The sequence below is a fragment of the Camelus bactrianus genome, chromosome 17 (genome assembly GCF_048773025.1).
Source record: "Camelus bactrianus isolate YW-2024 breed Bactrian camel chromosome 17, ASM4877302v1, whole genome shotgun sequence".
Classification (NCBI taxonomy): Eukaryota; Metazoa; Chordata; class Mammalia; order Artiodactyla; family Camelidae; genus Camelus; species Camelus bactrianus.
Genome location: NC_133555.1, coordinates 36,012,580 through 36,026,478, shown reverse-complemented (window position 1 = coordinate 36,026,478; position 13,899 = coordinate 36,012,580). Strand labels below are relative to the sequence as shown.

The window sequence follows — 13,899 nt, the reverse complement described above, 5'->3', positions numbered from 1 at the left end:
CTGGCCCACTCAGAGTCCCACTGACCCCAGCACCAGCTCTCTGGATGCCCCGTGGATACACACGCCCATGCACGCCTGGGCCTCACCTCTCGCAGCACAGGTACTCCTGGGACTTGCGCAGCTCCCTCGAGCTCTGCACATGGAAGCCCAGCAGGGCCTCCCGCAGGTCTCCGGGGCAGCCAGCACGAATAAAGTCCCCAAAGGGGCCATAGACGCCCTGCCAGCGGCTTTCCACAGGGAAGGCACCCAGACCCAGCTGCCTGCGATGGAGGTGGCGGGAAACGGGATAGGGATGGACTCATGTTGGGCAGGACCCTGCCCAGCCCTTGGAGAGGTGGGGATATCCCACCCAGCCTAGAGTCAGGGCCTGGGTAGGGCAGATGGACAGAGGAATGCAGAAGGGCCTGACCTCCAGGGCTCCAGGAGGAGAAAGGACAGGCAGAGAAGGGACAGAGAGAATCTACTCCATGATAGAGAAGAGGGAGGGGGCACACAGAGCCCTGGAAATGAGAAAGAAAGAGCTGCAGAGCTGGACACCAAGCCCAGAGAGTGAGGTCTTGGCCTAAGAGAGACCAGGGCCTGAAGCCCAGGATTCCCTTGCCACAAGATCCCACTCTCCCTCCCACCACACCTGGTTCCTTCCCAAGTTTGGCCAACAGGCCCAGGGGTCGGGCTGTGTGTGTGTCTAGTAAACACTGCCCTCCATGTCATGCTCACAGATTTTCCTACACCTGCACCCTACCCAGGCTGGGTAATGTCCCTAGGGTTTGCTGTCCACTTCTAGGTCCTACCGTCAGGGAAAAGAAACATGCAGGGACGATGGGTCAAGTAATCACCTGTATCTCCTCCCCACATCCGAAATGCTAGCTGGCACCATTAGAACCACCACCCACACCTCAACAACATAACAAGAGCCACGACTTGAACACAGTTTTCTAAGGAAGAGCCCTGTCCCTATTCTATCCCCTTCTCAGATATCCTATGATAGGGACAGTGATTCCACTTAACAAGTTTCCTTCTTCATCTTGTCTGCCAGGGAACTCAGAGCCAGGCCAATACATGGTCATAACTGTCGTAGGGCCTACCTGCACTTCCCTTTCTTTTCAGTTCAACTCAGACTTTTATTTCCTATTTTATTCTTGTTTGTCTGTTTTGTTTCATAAACTGCCTTGTACCCTTCCTGGAAAAAAAGTAAGGTCTAAGCAAAGCCTACACATAATATTTTACTCCAGTTTTATGGCATATGGAGTTACGGTTGCATGACCTGAGCTCCCTGAACTCTCCAAAGAGCTAATTGGAAGAACAGAGGAGCCCTTCTAATGAGACCTGAGTCCTTGGGGTGGAGACACAGACACACAGACACACCCCCAGACAGGCTGTGGAATGCACAGCCAGGCTCTCACCTCTTGCAGGTGCTGCTTGGGTCTGGAGGGAGGGCAGCTGTGTCCAGCACGCCCTGCGTATGCAGTCCTCTCCCTGCCCCAGTGCTGAAAGAGCCCTCCAGGGTGATGCCATTGGGGAAGGTGACCTTGCCCTGGAAGTCAGGAGAGGATTACGGGAATGTCTGTCCATCTGTCTGTCCACCTGCCCTTCCATCCAATCATACCTGTCCATCCTGGGTCACAGAGGCTATGGACTGGTGGGCAGCCTTCCCACGATCCATTCAACCTATCCCACCCTGAGAGGCCCATAATCTTCCACCCCTGCAGAAGCCCCTGACCAAGAGCTGTGCCCACCACCAAGGGGCTCATCTCTGAGGTAGGAGATGGGAAGGGAGACAGAGGAGGGACTCAGAGGTCAGAGTGGGGAGGACCACCACTGTGGGGCTGGCATGGGGGTAAGTCCAGAAGTAGGCAGAGGCCTAGGGAGGGCAGGAAGTATGTCTGGCCTTGAGGAGGTCAACTCCTGGCTGCACGGGGCTATCCCATTCACAGCATTCCTGGTCTCCACCCGTTAGATGCCACAGTGACGTCCAGTCATTAGGAAACCAAAATAGTCCCCACATTTTCAAATGCCCCATTAGGGACACAATTGTCTTTTGCTGGGTCAGCTTGGGCAGGAACACACTGAAAGACAATGCCTCCAGGCATTGATGGTGGTGATGAACGGGGTGGATCCCCAACTTGAGGGCAGTAGGGAACACAGCCAGGAGACCACCAGCACCCTCTATACCCAAGGCAAGCCCACCTGTCCCCTCTTGACTCACACCGGATCAAATCACACCTCTGCAGCAGGGAGGGGGTCGCTGTACCTGCCTCCTGGATGTAATGGAGATGGGAGAGCTCCTCCCCTACCTTCAGCCTGTACCCTCAGCCCTGGCTCCAAGCAGGGAGATTAGACTCCAGCCAAGACCTGGGCAGGGAGTGGAGTAGGATCTCAGTGGCTCTCACCTTCCCCAAGAGGGTCAGGCCCCTGGTGAAGGTGCCCTCATACAAGGAGTCATCGTCAGAGAGAAGGATCCCTGGGCCCTAGGGAAGGAAGCCGGGGAGAGAAGCAGCAGCGGGTTAGGAAGGGCCAGAGACCAGGGGTTGGGGGTCAGGGAGGCAGGCAGTGACCCACAGCACAAGGGTCCTGAGCCCTGTCACACCTCCCAGGACTGTGCCTACATGGGATGTAGCCCTTGGCCCAGCCCCATGGACCTCGTCCCTGGGTTACCTTGACCGACACCCAGGGACCTGGCTCTCCCCTCCAGTGGTCTGTCTCAGGAAGCCTCCTGGGGGACCCTTCCTTCCCACCTACAGCTCAGGAAGTGCTGGGCTTCTCCTGAACCATCCCCACTTCCCTGCCGCTGACGCCGGGGACAGTGGAGCTGACCAGGCTCCCTTGCTGCACTGGATGCCAGAAAGCTCAGAGCCAAATGGGATCCAATTTGTGTTCTACTCACTTCTGATTCTATTTTATGTACCTATTCTTGTCTTTTCTTCCTCCTTTAATCCTTTCTAGAACAAAATATAGATAAACAAACAAGCCACAATAACAATAACAGCCATCAGTCCAGAGCCCCACCACGCACCAAGAACCTGGCAGGGTGTGGGTGATGCAGAAGGTGAGGGCTGGTGTGCTGGCTGCTCTCAGCTCTGCCACTCAATAGAATGTGACCTTGGGCAGGTTCTCGGACCTCTCTGAGCCTCACATTTATCACTGACACACTAGGGACAACGACATGACCCCAGAGCTACTGGGAAGATCCCACGAGACCATGCTGGGAGGCTTAGCCCAGAGCTAGGCATCTAGTTAGGGGTCTGGGAAGGTCAGTTGTGGAGGCTGCCGGCATCACCACCACCATGCACTTCACCACTGCTATCTCAGTGATTCCTCACAACAAGCAGTTAACCTGAGCTACCTATGGGAAAACTGAGGCTGGGAGGGGCAGGGACTTGATCGAGGACAGGGTAGGCGGGTGGCAGAACTGGACTCCTGCCCAGGTTCAGGCTCCCTCCAGCACCTGCTCCATCCACCCCTGACTGGCCCCTGCTCAGCTTTGGGACCCCCCAGAGCAGGGAGGCTCCAGAATTCAGCCCGGGTGGAGGGAGAGAGTACCTCACATGGGTCACGCCACTCACCACTATCTTGTCTGCCTGGAAGGTCCCCTGGTAGCAGACGCCCGCCTGGGTGACCATGACCCCTGGGCCATGGCGCTGGTCAGCCTGCCACATGCCAATATAGCGCTCACCCCTGCGGGGGAGTATGGCCAGAGTTGGACCAGAACTGTTCCCATGCACCTTCTCTGTGCTCTGCTGGCATGGGGCTGGGGTTGGGGTGGGGGTCAGATAGGAGCCATGACATGGCCTGAATCCACTCAAGTCAGACATAGGGCGGGTGAGAGGAACAGAGTGTGGAGGAGGGAGGGAGCCTGGCATGGGGAGGGCAACCTGGCAGGCTTTCTGCAGGAGGTGGCGGGAAGTACAGATGGAGTGGGGGTCCATTTACACGTGTGCAGAGCCATGGAGGCAGGAGTGTACGGCAGATATGTGGGGACGCTCGGGGCTCTAGAAGGCCGGGGGCGCACAGGCGGCACAGCAAAGGCGAGGTCAGAGGAGCAGGCAAGGCCTCAAATGCCAGGCCAAGGACCCCAGGCTTTGTCTCATAGCCCAGAAAGCCTAGAAGGGTTGTGATCCTTTGATGGGAACAGATCAGAGGATCAGAAACTCCTCCAACAGAGCAAGGAGAGGCCAGGAGGTGGGAGGGCTCCTGCAGTCAGGGAGGTCAGGGGTCCCTCATCCTCAGCTCAGCAACAACCAAGGAGTGGAGAGGAAGTGAGGGGCTTCAGAGAGGCCCTGGGGACAGACAGAGTGGACCCACTGACAACAGGGAACCCAGGCCCTGAGGCACTTGGTCTGCAAGGGTCCTCTCTGCCTCCTCAGTCCCGTGGGGGAAGTGGGGGGCTGCGGGGAGCTCACCTGTCACTGTCCTCCTCGATGCCATAGCCGCTCCTCTGACCCCTCTCCCAGTGGCCTGTGTACTTGCAGGGCTGAGGGGCCTGAGGGGCGCTCTCGAGGACCCCAAATCCATGCCGCAGGCCCTCTTGGAAGTAGCCCTTGTACACCTCGTTGGTGCTGTACCTGGAAAGGACCACCAGTGGCTCGCCCTGCCTCCCAGAGCTCAGCCCAGGGGATGTGCCTGTCCCACAAGCCCACCCCGCCATCAGGCCGGGAGTCACTTACTCACAGATGCCATAGCCGCACATGCTGCCTTCCCGCCAGTGGCACTTGTAACAGTCAAACTTGTCCTCGGAGGCCTGGGGCACCAGGCGGATGCCAAAGCTGTCAGTGTGGGTGGGTGGGGAGGGAATTCGGCACAGGGCCTGAGACACCCATCACACTCCCTTTATGCCACCCAGAAGTGTCCCTGCCTCCAAGGGGGCCTCCTCAGATGATGAGAATCTGACAGGTGCTCAGACCCTTTTTCTTCCCAAGGGCCCCTCAGGACGCCTCGCCTCCACCCCACCCACCCAACCCCCCATGCACCCTGGGAGGGCTTTCTGGCCCTGGGCCACTCCCTCATGACCCGTCCCCTCCTCAGGGCTTAGTTTCCCCTTTCGGACAGCAAGGGGAGCTGGAACAGATGGCCTCTAAGTTCCTGCCTGAGGTTTGGGAATTTAGGACAGGGCCAGGCTGGTGATGGCAGTGGGGGAGGAAACCACTGCCTGCCCAACACAGTCCCACATCAGCCCCAGCCTTACCCGTGTTCCAGGCCCTGGCAGAAATCTCCCACATGATTCTGCCCATCTGGCCACTTCAGGGTTCCCCTGGAACACAAGTTGAGGTCCACAGGCATCAGGCCCACCAGACCCATCCTTCCACACACACAGGATCCCCAGCCAGCCTCCACCCTCTCTGAGACCTCAACTCCCCTTGGACTGGACTCTCTGCCCCTACCTGGTCCTCTTCTCTGAGCTCTATGACCCCACAGGGGCTCTCAGCCCTTTCTTACTCCTGCCATAACTGACCCAGCAGCCTCACAGAGCACACTCCACACCCAACAGAGGGAGCTCTGGAAGCAACCAGGTTCCCTTATCCCCTTGACCAAAAGGAAGCTCAGAGCTAAACTTCAAGCTCAAGCCAAGTGCTAGTCAGTGGGATCCTTACCACCCTCTCCTTCTGTGACATGGCATTGCTTTTTCTGTGTTTCTGCTCACAAGCTTCCTTACACCCTTTCTGGAAGCAGGCATGGTATCAGAATCTAGTGGAATGCTTGCAAGTGTAACCTCAGTGAGTCCTTTCTGCTTTCTGGGCCCTGGTTTCTCTGGCTGTAGCATAGGGTGGTGCCACACGTTCTTCAAAAGCCTACCTGCCTGTGGGGTCCTGGAGACCTGCAGTTGAGACCAGGCTTACTCTAGAACCTGCTCTGAGACCTTGGGCAAGTCATGCCAGTCTCTGGGCCTTCGTTTCCCTACCTCTAAAGGGGGTGACAACACTCCCCTAGAGCATTCTTATAAAGATTAATGAAGACAGAATGTCTGCAGACCATTTTTACCACCACCAGACAATGCTGCGTAGACATGAGAATTATTCTTTCACCCGCCTGAGAACAGAACGGTAACTGCAGGTCCCACAGGCCGGCTACCTGATGTCTGCCCCACGCTCTCCAGAGTCACCGCCAATATGACTGTATTTGGCACAGACCTACTATGGGCCAGGTCCTGTCCAAGAGGACTTAAGAGAGACTCTGGGAGACAAACAGAATTGACCACAGGGAATAACAGCCTTTGGTTCATGTCCCAAGGCAATTAGGCCCATCCGGGTCCCATCTGCCCCTCAGACTCCCAGAAGGATCCAACACTGCCTTGCTTGGCCCAGAGCCTCGGTCACTCACTTGCCATGGGGCCTGCCCCAGTACCACTCGCCCTCGTAGGTGGCCTGGCAGAAGCGGCCCTCTGCGTAGAAGGTGTATGCTCCACAGCGGCAGGTGGGGGGTTCGGAAGGCTCAGGGCCCGCCCCCAGCACCGGGAAGTCCTTCTTCCCACGCAAGGCCTGGCACACAGCCTGGGTAACCTTCCACTGCCAGGCCACCTGGGGGGACAGGGAAACACAGGACAGGTCACTGCTGCTGGAGGCAGCCTCTCTAGGAAGCCTTCTGGGGTGGCTCCAGGTACCCCCCATCGCCTTCTGTCACTTGGGGGAAATTTCAACTGCTCCACGCTGTTCCCTAGGCTTCATCCAGACCTGAGATGCTTGTCTGCAGTTTCAGAACCTGCCCGGAGGGGCCAAACAAAACCACTAGACAGGAGTCAACAAAGGCCCCAGTCCTGGCTTCACAAAGAAAAACACCTGTTCTCTACAGCATTCTGATGCCTGAGCCTGGGCTGACTGCTGACCCACTCTGACCATGACCCCAGAGGCCTGACACTCCCAAGGAGCCTCCAGGGTTGTCCCCTGGAGCCGCCTTCCTTCACTCCCCTCAACCCACTCCCCAAATTCATAGTTCAACCACATTCACCTGGCCCTCGGGGTCCTTGGAGCAAAAGGAGAACGCTTCCTCGGGTGTGAGAAGGTGAAACGTGCACCTAGACAGACAGAAGTGACGGGTAGGCCCCAGCTCTGTCCAGGAGGGTGCTGGGGGAGGGCTCAAGTCCGAGCCCTGGGGTGCAGGCAGGTTTCATGGGGTGGAGGGAGGGAAGGCCTGGGTGTCGCTGGTTAGGAGTGCTCACCCGTCCTGCCCAGGTTCCACCCACATCAGCTTCAGATCAAAGGTGTGGACATTGTTGCCCTGGAAGAAGATGGGGCACAGGTGTCGTCCAGAGCCTAGACATTCACCTGCTCCTCTGGTCTGGCCTTGCTCCCATGCACCAGCCTGCTGGGCTGTCCCCAGGCTGTGCTCAACCTAGCATGCCCAGCACTGAGTCCCTCACCACCCCTGCCTGTTCCCTATCTTCAAGAGAGCACCTCTACCTCCCAGACAGCACCTTTATCTCCCTTCCCACCTGAAGGCCTGGTGGGAAACCTGGGATCAGTTCCCCCCACACTCCCTACATCCTGCTCCATCAGGGTCACCAGAGTAGTCTTCTGGAAAAGCAGCTTGGACCCTGTCAGCCCCTGCTGGAAACCTCCCTAGGGTCCCTACTGCCTGGGGGATGGAGACCTCACTGCTGAGCCTGACACCTGAGCCTCATGAACCACTCTGACTCACGTGCACCCCACCTCACCCTCTCCGCACGTACCCACACCTCCAGCTCTCCCCAAACTCTCCCCAGTCTGAGCCTTTGCTTGTGCTGTCCTTCTACTGGAGTGCCATCCCTACTCTGAGAACCAGACTGAATGTCCCTTCCTCTGGGAGATTTTGTGGCGCGACCTCCTGCCTGCCCCACTGCCACAGGCGGAGGCGACACCAGGCCCAGGCCTGAAGGGGAGGAGAAGTGCACCAGACACAAGCCATAGACAAGAGAGGGTCCAGCAGAGACAACAGGGCGTGCTAAGCTCCAGAGGTGGGAAAGCACTCAGGACCTTTAAGTGGCAGTATCTCCTCAGTGTACCTGGAGCACAGAGGGTGAAGCCAGGAGTGGAGGGAAACTCAAACTGAGTCAAAACCCCAAAACCAGACTTTGGGAGATACAAGTTTGGTAGAGCATGTAGGGGAGTTCCAGGCTGACATTCCAGGGGACCAGAGAAGACACTGATGTGGCTATCACAAGGGCGGCATGAGTTCAGGCGGAACTGAGCACAGTCAAGTTACAGGACACATAACAATCCCAAACCCCAGGCCTGGCTCTCCTGACTTCTGTAATGCCGAGAGCCCAGGCCCTGCTGCTGCTTCTCTAGAAGCCTTGAAATGCCCTGAATGGTTCGTCCAGAACCTTCTCAGCCACTACGGGCCACCCATGACCTCCATCCAGGATTCCTTTTCTATTGTAGGAAAAGAACTGAGAGTTGTCTGGCATCTGCTGAGGGACAAACTCATTCACAATTATCCCATTTTCCAAATAAGGAAGCCAAGCTGAAGACATTTAGCAGGGGCGCCAGCTGGGGAGCGCTGAGGCTGGGTGCCCCTCGAGTAGCCTCTCCCCACAGCCCACACTGCTTCAGGGATGGCTCCACCTGCTGCCCCCACCCCAGCACCTTGCCCTTCCGCCCCATCACCCCCACCCCGGGCCCAAGTTCTCACTTCCACTTACGTGTCTCTTCCCCACTCCTTTTTTCTACCACCCCTAGACCCCCACTGTGGTCCCAAGGCCTCCTTCCAGCCCCCGCCCTCACCTGCAGCAGGACAAGGGCATCATCAAAGAGCAGCGCGCGCTCTGCCCGCAGCGGGGTGACCGTCACGGGTGAGTCCTGGCTATCTTGCAAGAGTCGGCGAGCAGGGGTGCAGAGCACATCCTGGTGAGGCGAGGAGGGAGGTGCAAGAATCAGGGACCCCTGTCCTGGACACTGCCGGCCACTCCACTGCCTGCCTCTGCCCCAGACACCTCCCCCGCACTCTGAGCAACTCCTGGAGGCCCCCAAGTCCGTGATGGGCACTGGGGCTCTGAGGTAGGGGGTGTCATTCCTGGCTCCTCCCAGCAGGACAGCACAACATCTCTTGAAGCCTCACTTTGTCCTCCTCCACCCCATCTCGAGCCACGGCCCCAGTCAATCCCACCAACACTCATTTAGGGTTCTACCACCTCTGCTTCTTTTTGGCTAGTCTTATCCCCTTCACTTGTCCTCCTAACAGTCGGCACTGGGCTCCAAGCCTGTTACGCCCTCTCAGGGCACCAAGAACTCTCCCCCCTGCAGGGACAGTACAGGCCGTGGTGGGCAGTGATGCAGGGGTGTGATCATTCAGCGATATCCCAGGAGAGAGGGTGAATTCTGCTGACCACCCTTCCCCAGAGCCTGCAGCTCACATCCTGGCCCAGGAGGCACTCAGCAAATGGGTGAGGATGGCTGGACAGAAGGAACTCAGACACCTGCTTCAGCCCCCACCCTCCAGATGGGGAGGCTCAGGTGCAGAGAACACCGCAGGAAGCTCGAGCCATCTGGCCGGCCCCTGGCCGACAGGAACCTCTTCCTTGACCGCCCCTCAGGCTTCGAACTCACCCTCAGACGGCTGCTCAAGGTGTGCCAGAGGGCCTGCGTGGCCAAGGCCTGGTCCAGCGCCTGCCTCATGAAGGACTGCAGGTTCCCAAAGAGAGTGGCTGCGTGTACCACCAGCTCTCGGGCGGGGTCACGCTGCGGGGGGACAGAGAAGCCAGGGCAAGGGGCTTATAAGAACCTGCCCCCACCCTGTGATGGCTGCCCCATCCTTGGCCTGGCCCCAGCTGGTCAGGAGGTCTTGGTCTAAACCAAAGTTTGCCTTTTTAGCCTTCCCAGCTCCTCCTCCAGGGAGGGGCCTGTTGGAGGATGCTCCCAGGGGATTCAGAACTATTCAATGATTCCCCCACCTGGGTCCTGTTACCCAGTACCTGATTCTACATCTGCTCTCTGGGCCTCTGTTGACTCATGTACCTGAGATACCCCAGGGCAAGTTCACATCCCTTCAAACCCCCTAGAACAGGGCTCTGTCCCCAAGGCATGGTCAGGTCCTTCTCAAACCAGGGTTCCAGAGTAAGGCAGGTCCCCTGAGCCAGGACCCCATTTCTGCCTCCCTTAGCCTCAGCTTTCCCACAGGAGATAGGCCTGGTAACCAGTACCTGCCCCACCCCCAACCTCGTCACCCCTGCTACCTACCTCGCCGACAGTGTCCCCAAGTCTCAGCAGGAGGAGCACGTACTGCTGCACGTGATGGGTAAGCGGCTGGCGGAGGGCCTGGCCCAGTGCCGTGCCCACCGAGCCCTCTGAACTCATGCCCGACAGGAGCTGCCGCAGCTCCTTCCGCTGGCTCCGCCAGTACTCGCTGAGTGGAGGGAAGGCCACACACCCCGTCACTCTCCCCTCCTCCGTTTCCGCACCCACCACCTTCGACCCCCTGCCTGGCTAATGTCCCAGATCCCAAATATCTCTCCCACCAGGAAAACAGTGGCTGAGTCACCCCCTTGGAGACCTGGTAGCAGTATCTCAGAGTTTGAAGGGATCACTGATTACAACTGCCCACTCTGAGTGGGAATGCTTCCCGGCCTCAGGGTCGCTCCTCCCCAAGCTGGTATCCAGATTCTGCTCAAGGCCTCACTAGGCTTCCCTCCCTCTCTTCCGATGTGGATCAGCGTGTTGATAGAACCGGGAGTGCTCAGGACAAGTCCCCAGGGTCATGACACTTGCTGCTCTGGGGATGGGGCTTCCCCAAGCCCTCCCTCCCAAACACCCCCCAACTCAGAGGCCCACTGCAGCACCCCCATGCTCACCTCCTCCTCTTTGCTGCTTTCTGAAAGGCCTGCACCACCACACAGCTTGTGTAGGAATCAATGTACCTGCAGGCAGCACACGGGACACCTTGCAGGCCCAACCCCCAGCTCCAAACCCAAGTCCCTGCCCTTCTGGGGTCCCCAGATCCCACCCACTGAGTGGCTGCAGCCCTGAGGACCTGGCTCTGGGCACTGGTGACCTTGAGTCCTGACTGACCCAACTAGACAATTCTAACTCAAAGCCCTTCTTCCCTGGGAGACCCCCAAGCTCAGATCTGGGGTGTCTGAGCCTGACGCCAGCCTAACATCCAATCCCAAATCTTTGCGGAAGCCTGACTTAGGCGAGTCCCAATGTCAGCCCCATCCCCGCCTCGGCTGTCTTACTCCATGTGGACCTGCAGGACGCGGTCAGCGCTGTGCAGCAGCAGCAGGGATTCCAGACCAGTAGAGTCCGGGTGGTGCAGCCTCTCCCGCAGTGACTGCAGGCTTTCCTCAGTCACCTTGCACAGTTGCTGGGAGCTATTCTGCAGCTGCTGCAGGAGCCGGAGGCACTCTCTGCCCCAGGAGTCTGAGGGGTCTGGGGCTGGGGCAGGAGCACAGGCACACTGTGAGGGGAACAGGGCTGCTCCACCTTCCAGGGAGCACACAGAGGCCCCGTGTGGCCACCCAAGGGCAAGCAGCACCCATAACCCTGGAGCTGCAGTCAGGGTCCCACATCCCTTGGAACAGGACTAGAAACCAATGTTCCCCCTTGAGTTCTGCAGGGGATGGGCAGGCTGGAGCAGTGGGCGGCACCCTTGTGAAGTAAACAGGGGCACGTGTCCACTGCCTCACTAAACAGGGGCAGCACTGATGACCTAGGGCCACCAAGTACACTAATTCCCCAAGTCTCTGAGCTTCCTCAGGTCTGGAACATTGAGTCATAGGGTCCGGTAGTCCCCTACATTCACAGATGCACCAACAAAGCCCCCAAGAGGAAGGCACCTGCCCAAGGTGACTGGTCACTTCACAAGTGAGATCCACGCTGGAAGTAAAACCTGGGCATCTTGCCTTTTAGTCATGCCCTGGGTGAAAGCAGGATGAGAATCCAGGCCTGTGCCCTGGAAGAGGTAGAATATTGTCTCCATTCACAGTAGGTTTGGCCTAGCATGGGGTTCATGACCTGGCCCCTCAGGGTCCCTTTGAGAAGGGAGCAGCCAACAACAACCAGGGCAAGGGCCCTGGTCACATCAGAAGATGGTCATACCAAATGTCACTGCTCCCATTTACAGTTGAGAAAGCTGCAGCTCAGAAGGTCCAACAAGGGGAGGAGTCCTGTTGGATGGTTCCTGCACCCCGCACCCTCCCCACTGGAGAGCCGAGACTCACCAGCTGTGAGCAGGGGCTGGAGGACAAGGCTGTTGATGCGGGTAAGGGTTTCCGAGAAGACCTCCTCCAGCCGCAGCAGGGCTGCCTCCTCAGGGCTGCACATGGCCAGGGTGCCGGACTCAGGGCCTGTGAACCGGGCATAGATTAGAGTGAATAGCAGTGGTGGGAGCAGGTTCAGTGCCCATCCTCCCAGGCTATGCTCAGAAGCAAGGCCCATGATCACTGTACCTTGGAATTGAGCAATGAGCCCAGGTCATCCCAAAGGGGAGTTCCTGAACTGGTCAGTGACCCCTGCCTGCTCTCCACCTGAGTCCAGATGAGGGGAGCCTGAAGGAGTGGGAGAGAGGGCTCAGAACTGCCAAAGGAAGCATTCCTTTTTACCCCAAAAGGCAGGTGCTCTTCAAGCCTAGTTCTGGCCGGCTCATTCCTGTGCTCAAACACCCACCAAGGTTCCCAAGGGCTCAGAGTAATACCTAGAGAGTGGTGCTCTGACCTAGTCCCCTCTCCACTGGATCTCTGGAATGTCAGAGGAGCCCAGCCTTTTTCTTAAGGCCATGGCTCAGGAGCCCCCATCACCCAGTAGGGCTGTGTAAGCAAGGAGAGGTCTGCGGGGAGAGGGGAATAGCCTACTGGAGCCTTGAGCATGGGCAGGAAATAAAGAGGCAGAGAGGAAGACAAAATGTGCAGGTGAAGAACCATGAAAGCAAAGTCTGATGGGCATGAAGTCCACAGTGGACCACCAAGAGCTGCCCATGCAGCTGATGGAGGAGCCATGGAGGGCCTCAGAGTGAGGGAGTGGTGGGATCCAAAGTCAGATCTGGGGAGATGGTGCCAAGCAGTGAGAAGGTGAGGTCAGCACGGGCAGGAGCCAGACCCTCCTGGCTGACCCTGCAGGATGGGTCCCACTCAAGATGTGGGGGCCATGGGGGTGGACAGGTCTTTGGACTTTCTGCCCTGGAGAGAGAGACCCTCCAAGCAGACAGGATCTCCTGGGAATGCAGCCTCCTGACTGGAGAGAGGGGTAGCAAGGGGCCTGGGTTCAAACCCAGCCCCCACAGCCAGGTTGCAGCCTCCAATCAGATACAGCCCTTTCCTATCCGACCTGGCAAGAGGTCATCTGCCCAGGTGACCAAACCATATGCCTCGGGGTTGAGAGTTAGAGAGTCTTTTAACCCAAGACCCTCAGGTTCTGCCTCTCCCTGGCTCTGACACTCTGAGGCTCCAAGTTAGTTGACCTAGGTTAGACTGGAGACAAAACTGAGGCAGCCAATGATCGGAAGGCGACACAGATTAGACCAAAAGAGCAAATGGGAAGGGTTCTTATCCCTCCCTCCCCACCCAGACTCAAGGACACCAATGAGCATTCTAGGTCCCTGGCAGAGCCTGCAGTTCCTAGGGAATTGGCTCTGGGGCAGAATGGGGCGGGTGCCTGAGAATTCTGGCCAAGGCCCAAGCCCAGACATTCCTGCCCCACCTTTCCTGCTGCTGTTGCTTCAGGAGGGTGAGGCCTTGGGAGGGAGAGGCAGGAAGGGGAAGCAGCTGGACATCCAGCTGCAGCCTCTCTCTACTGGCCCCTGCAGCAGCCCCAGCCCCCTGTGGGTCTCCAGGCAGACCAGGAAAGCCAAGCCAAGGGGTCAGTGGTGCAACAAGTGTAGCCTGGGCCCATCTGCCTCTCACCTGTGTCTCCAGAAACCAGTGGAATGGAAAGGCCCTTTGGGAAGTGGCCTTTCCACCCTCAGCTGGCAGTCTGCTGGGGTCTGGGCTGAGAGGTGAAG

General features: G+C 58.1%; 1 protein-coding gene across 18 annotated transcripts in view; it reads right to left on the bottom strand.

Annotated features, from left to right (window-relative positions):
* Window positions 1-13,899, bottom strand: part of ALS2CL (ALS2 C-terminal like) — a 45,382-nt gene that overhangs the window by 28,702 nt on the left and 2,781 nt on the right. For 14 of the 18 annotated variants that reach the window (XR_012500033.1, XR_012500031.1, XR_012500034.1 and 11 more), the window contains 17 exons: window positions 12,353-12,451; window positions 12,125-12,250; window positions 11,141-11,339; window positions 10,757-10,822; window positions 10,146-10,311; window positions 9,516-9,647; window positions 8,694-8,813; window positions 7,151-7,209; window positions 6,940-7,006; window positions 6,316-6,512; window positions 5,183-5,248; window positions 4,665-4,763; window positions 4,401-4,562; window positions 3,564-3,675; window positions 2,391-2,468; window positions 1,404-1,534; window positions 87-260 (listed from right to left, as the gene is read on the bottom strand). Coding sequence is in view for 7 of the 18 variants with exons in the window: in XM_074345038.1 (XP_074201139.1) it covers window positions 87-260; window positions 1,404-1,534; window positions 2,391-2,468; window positions 3,564-3,675; window positions 4,401-4,562; window positions 4,665-4,763; window positions 5,183-5,248; window positions 6,316-6,512; window positions 6,940-7,006; window positions 7,151-7,209; window positions 8,694-8,813; window positions 9,516-9,647; window positions 10,146-10,311; window positions 10,757-10,822; window positions 11,141-11,339; window positions 12,125-12,227 (1,931 nt within the window). In the remaining 11 variants the exon portion in view is untranslated. The remainder of the gene's footprint in view (window positions 1-86; window positions 261-1,403; window positions 1,535-2,390; window positions 2,469-3,563; window positions 3,676-4,400; window positions 4,563-4,664; window positions 4,764-5,182; window positions 5,249-6,315; window positions 6,513-6,939; window positions 7,007-7,150; window positions 7,210-8,693; window positions 8,814-9,515; window positions 9,648-10,145; window positions 10,312-10,756; window positions 10,823-11,140; window positions 11,340-12,124; window positions 12,251-12,352; window positions 12,452-13,899) is intronic. The other 4 variants (XM_074345040.1, XM_074345041.1, XM_074345042.1 and 1 more) reach the window with 3 other exon arrangements.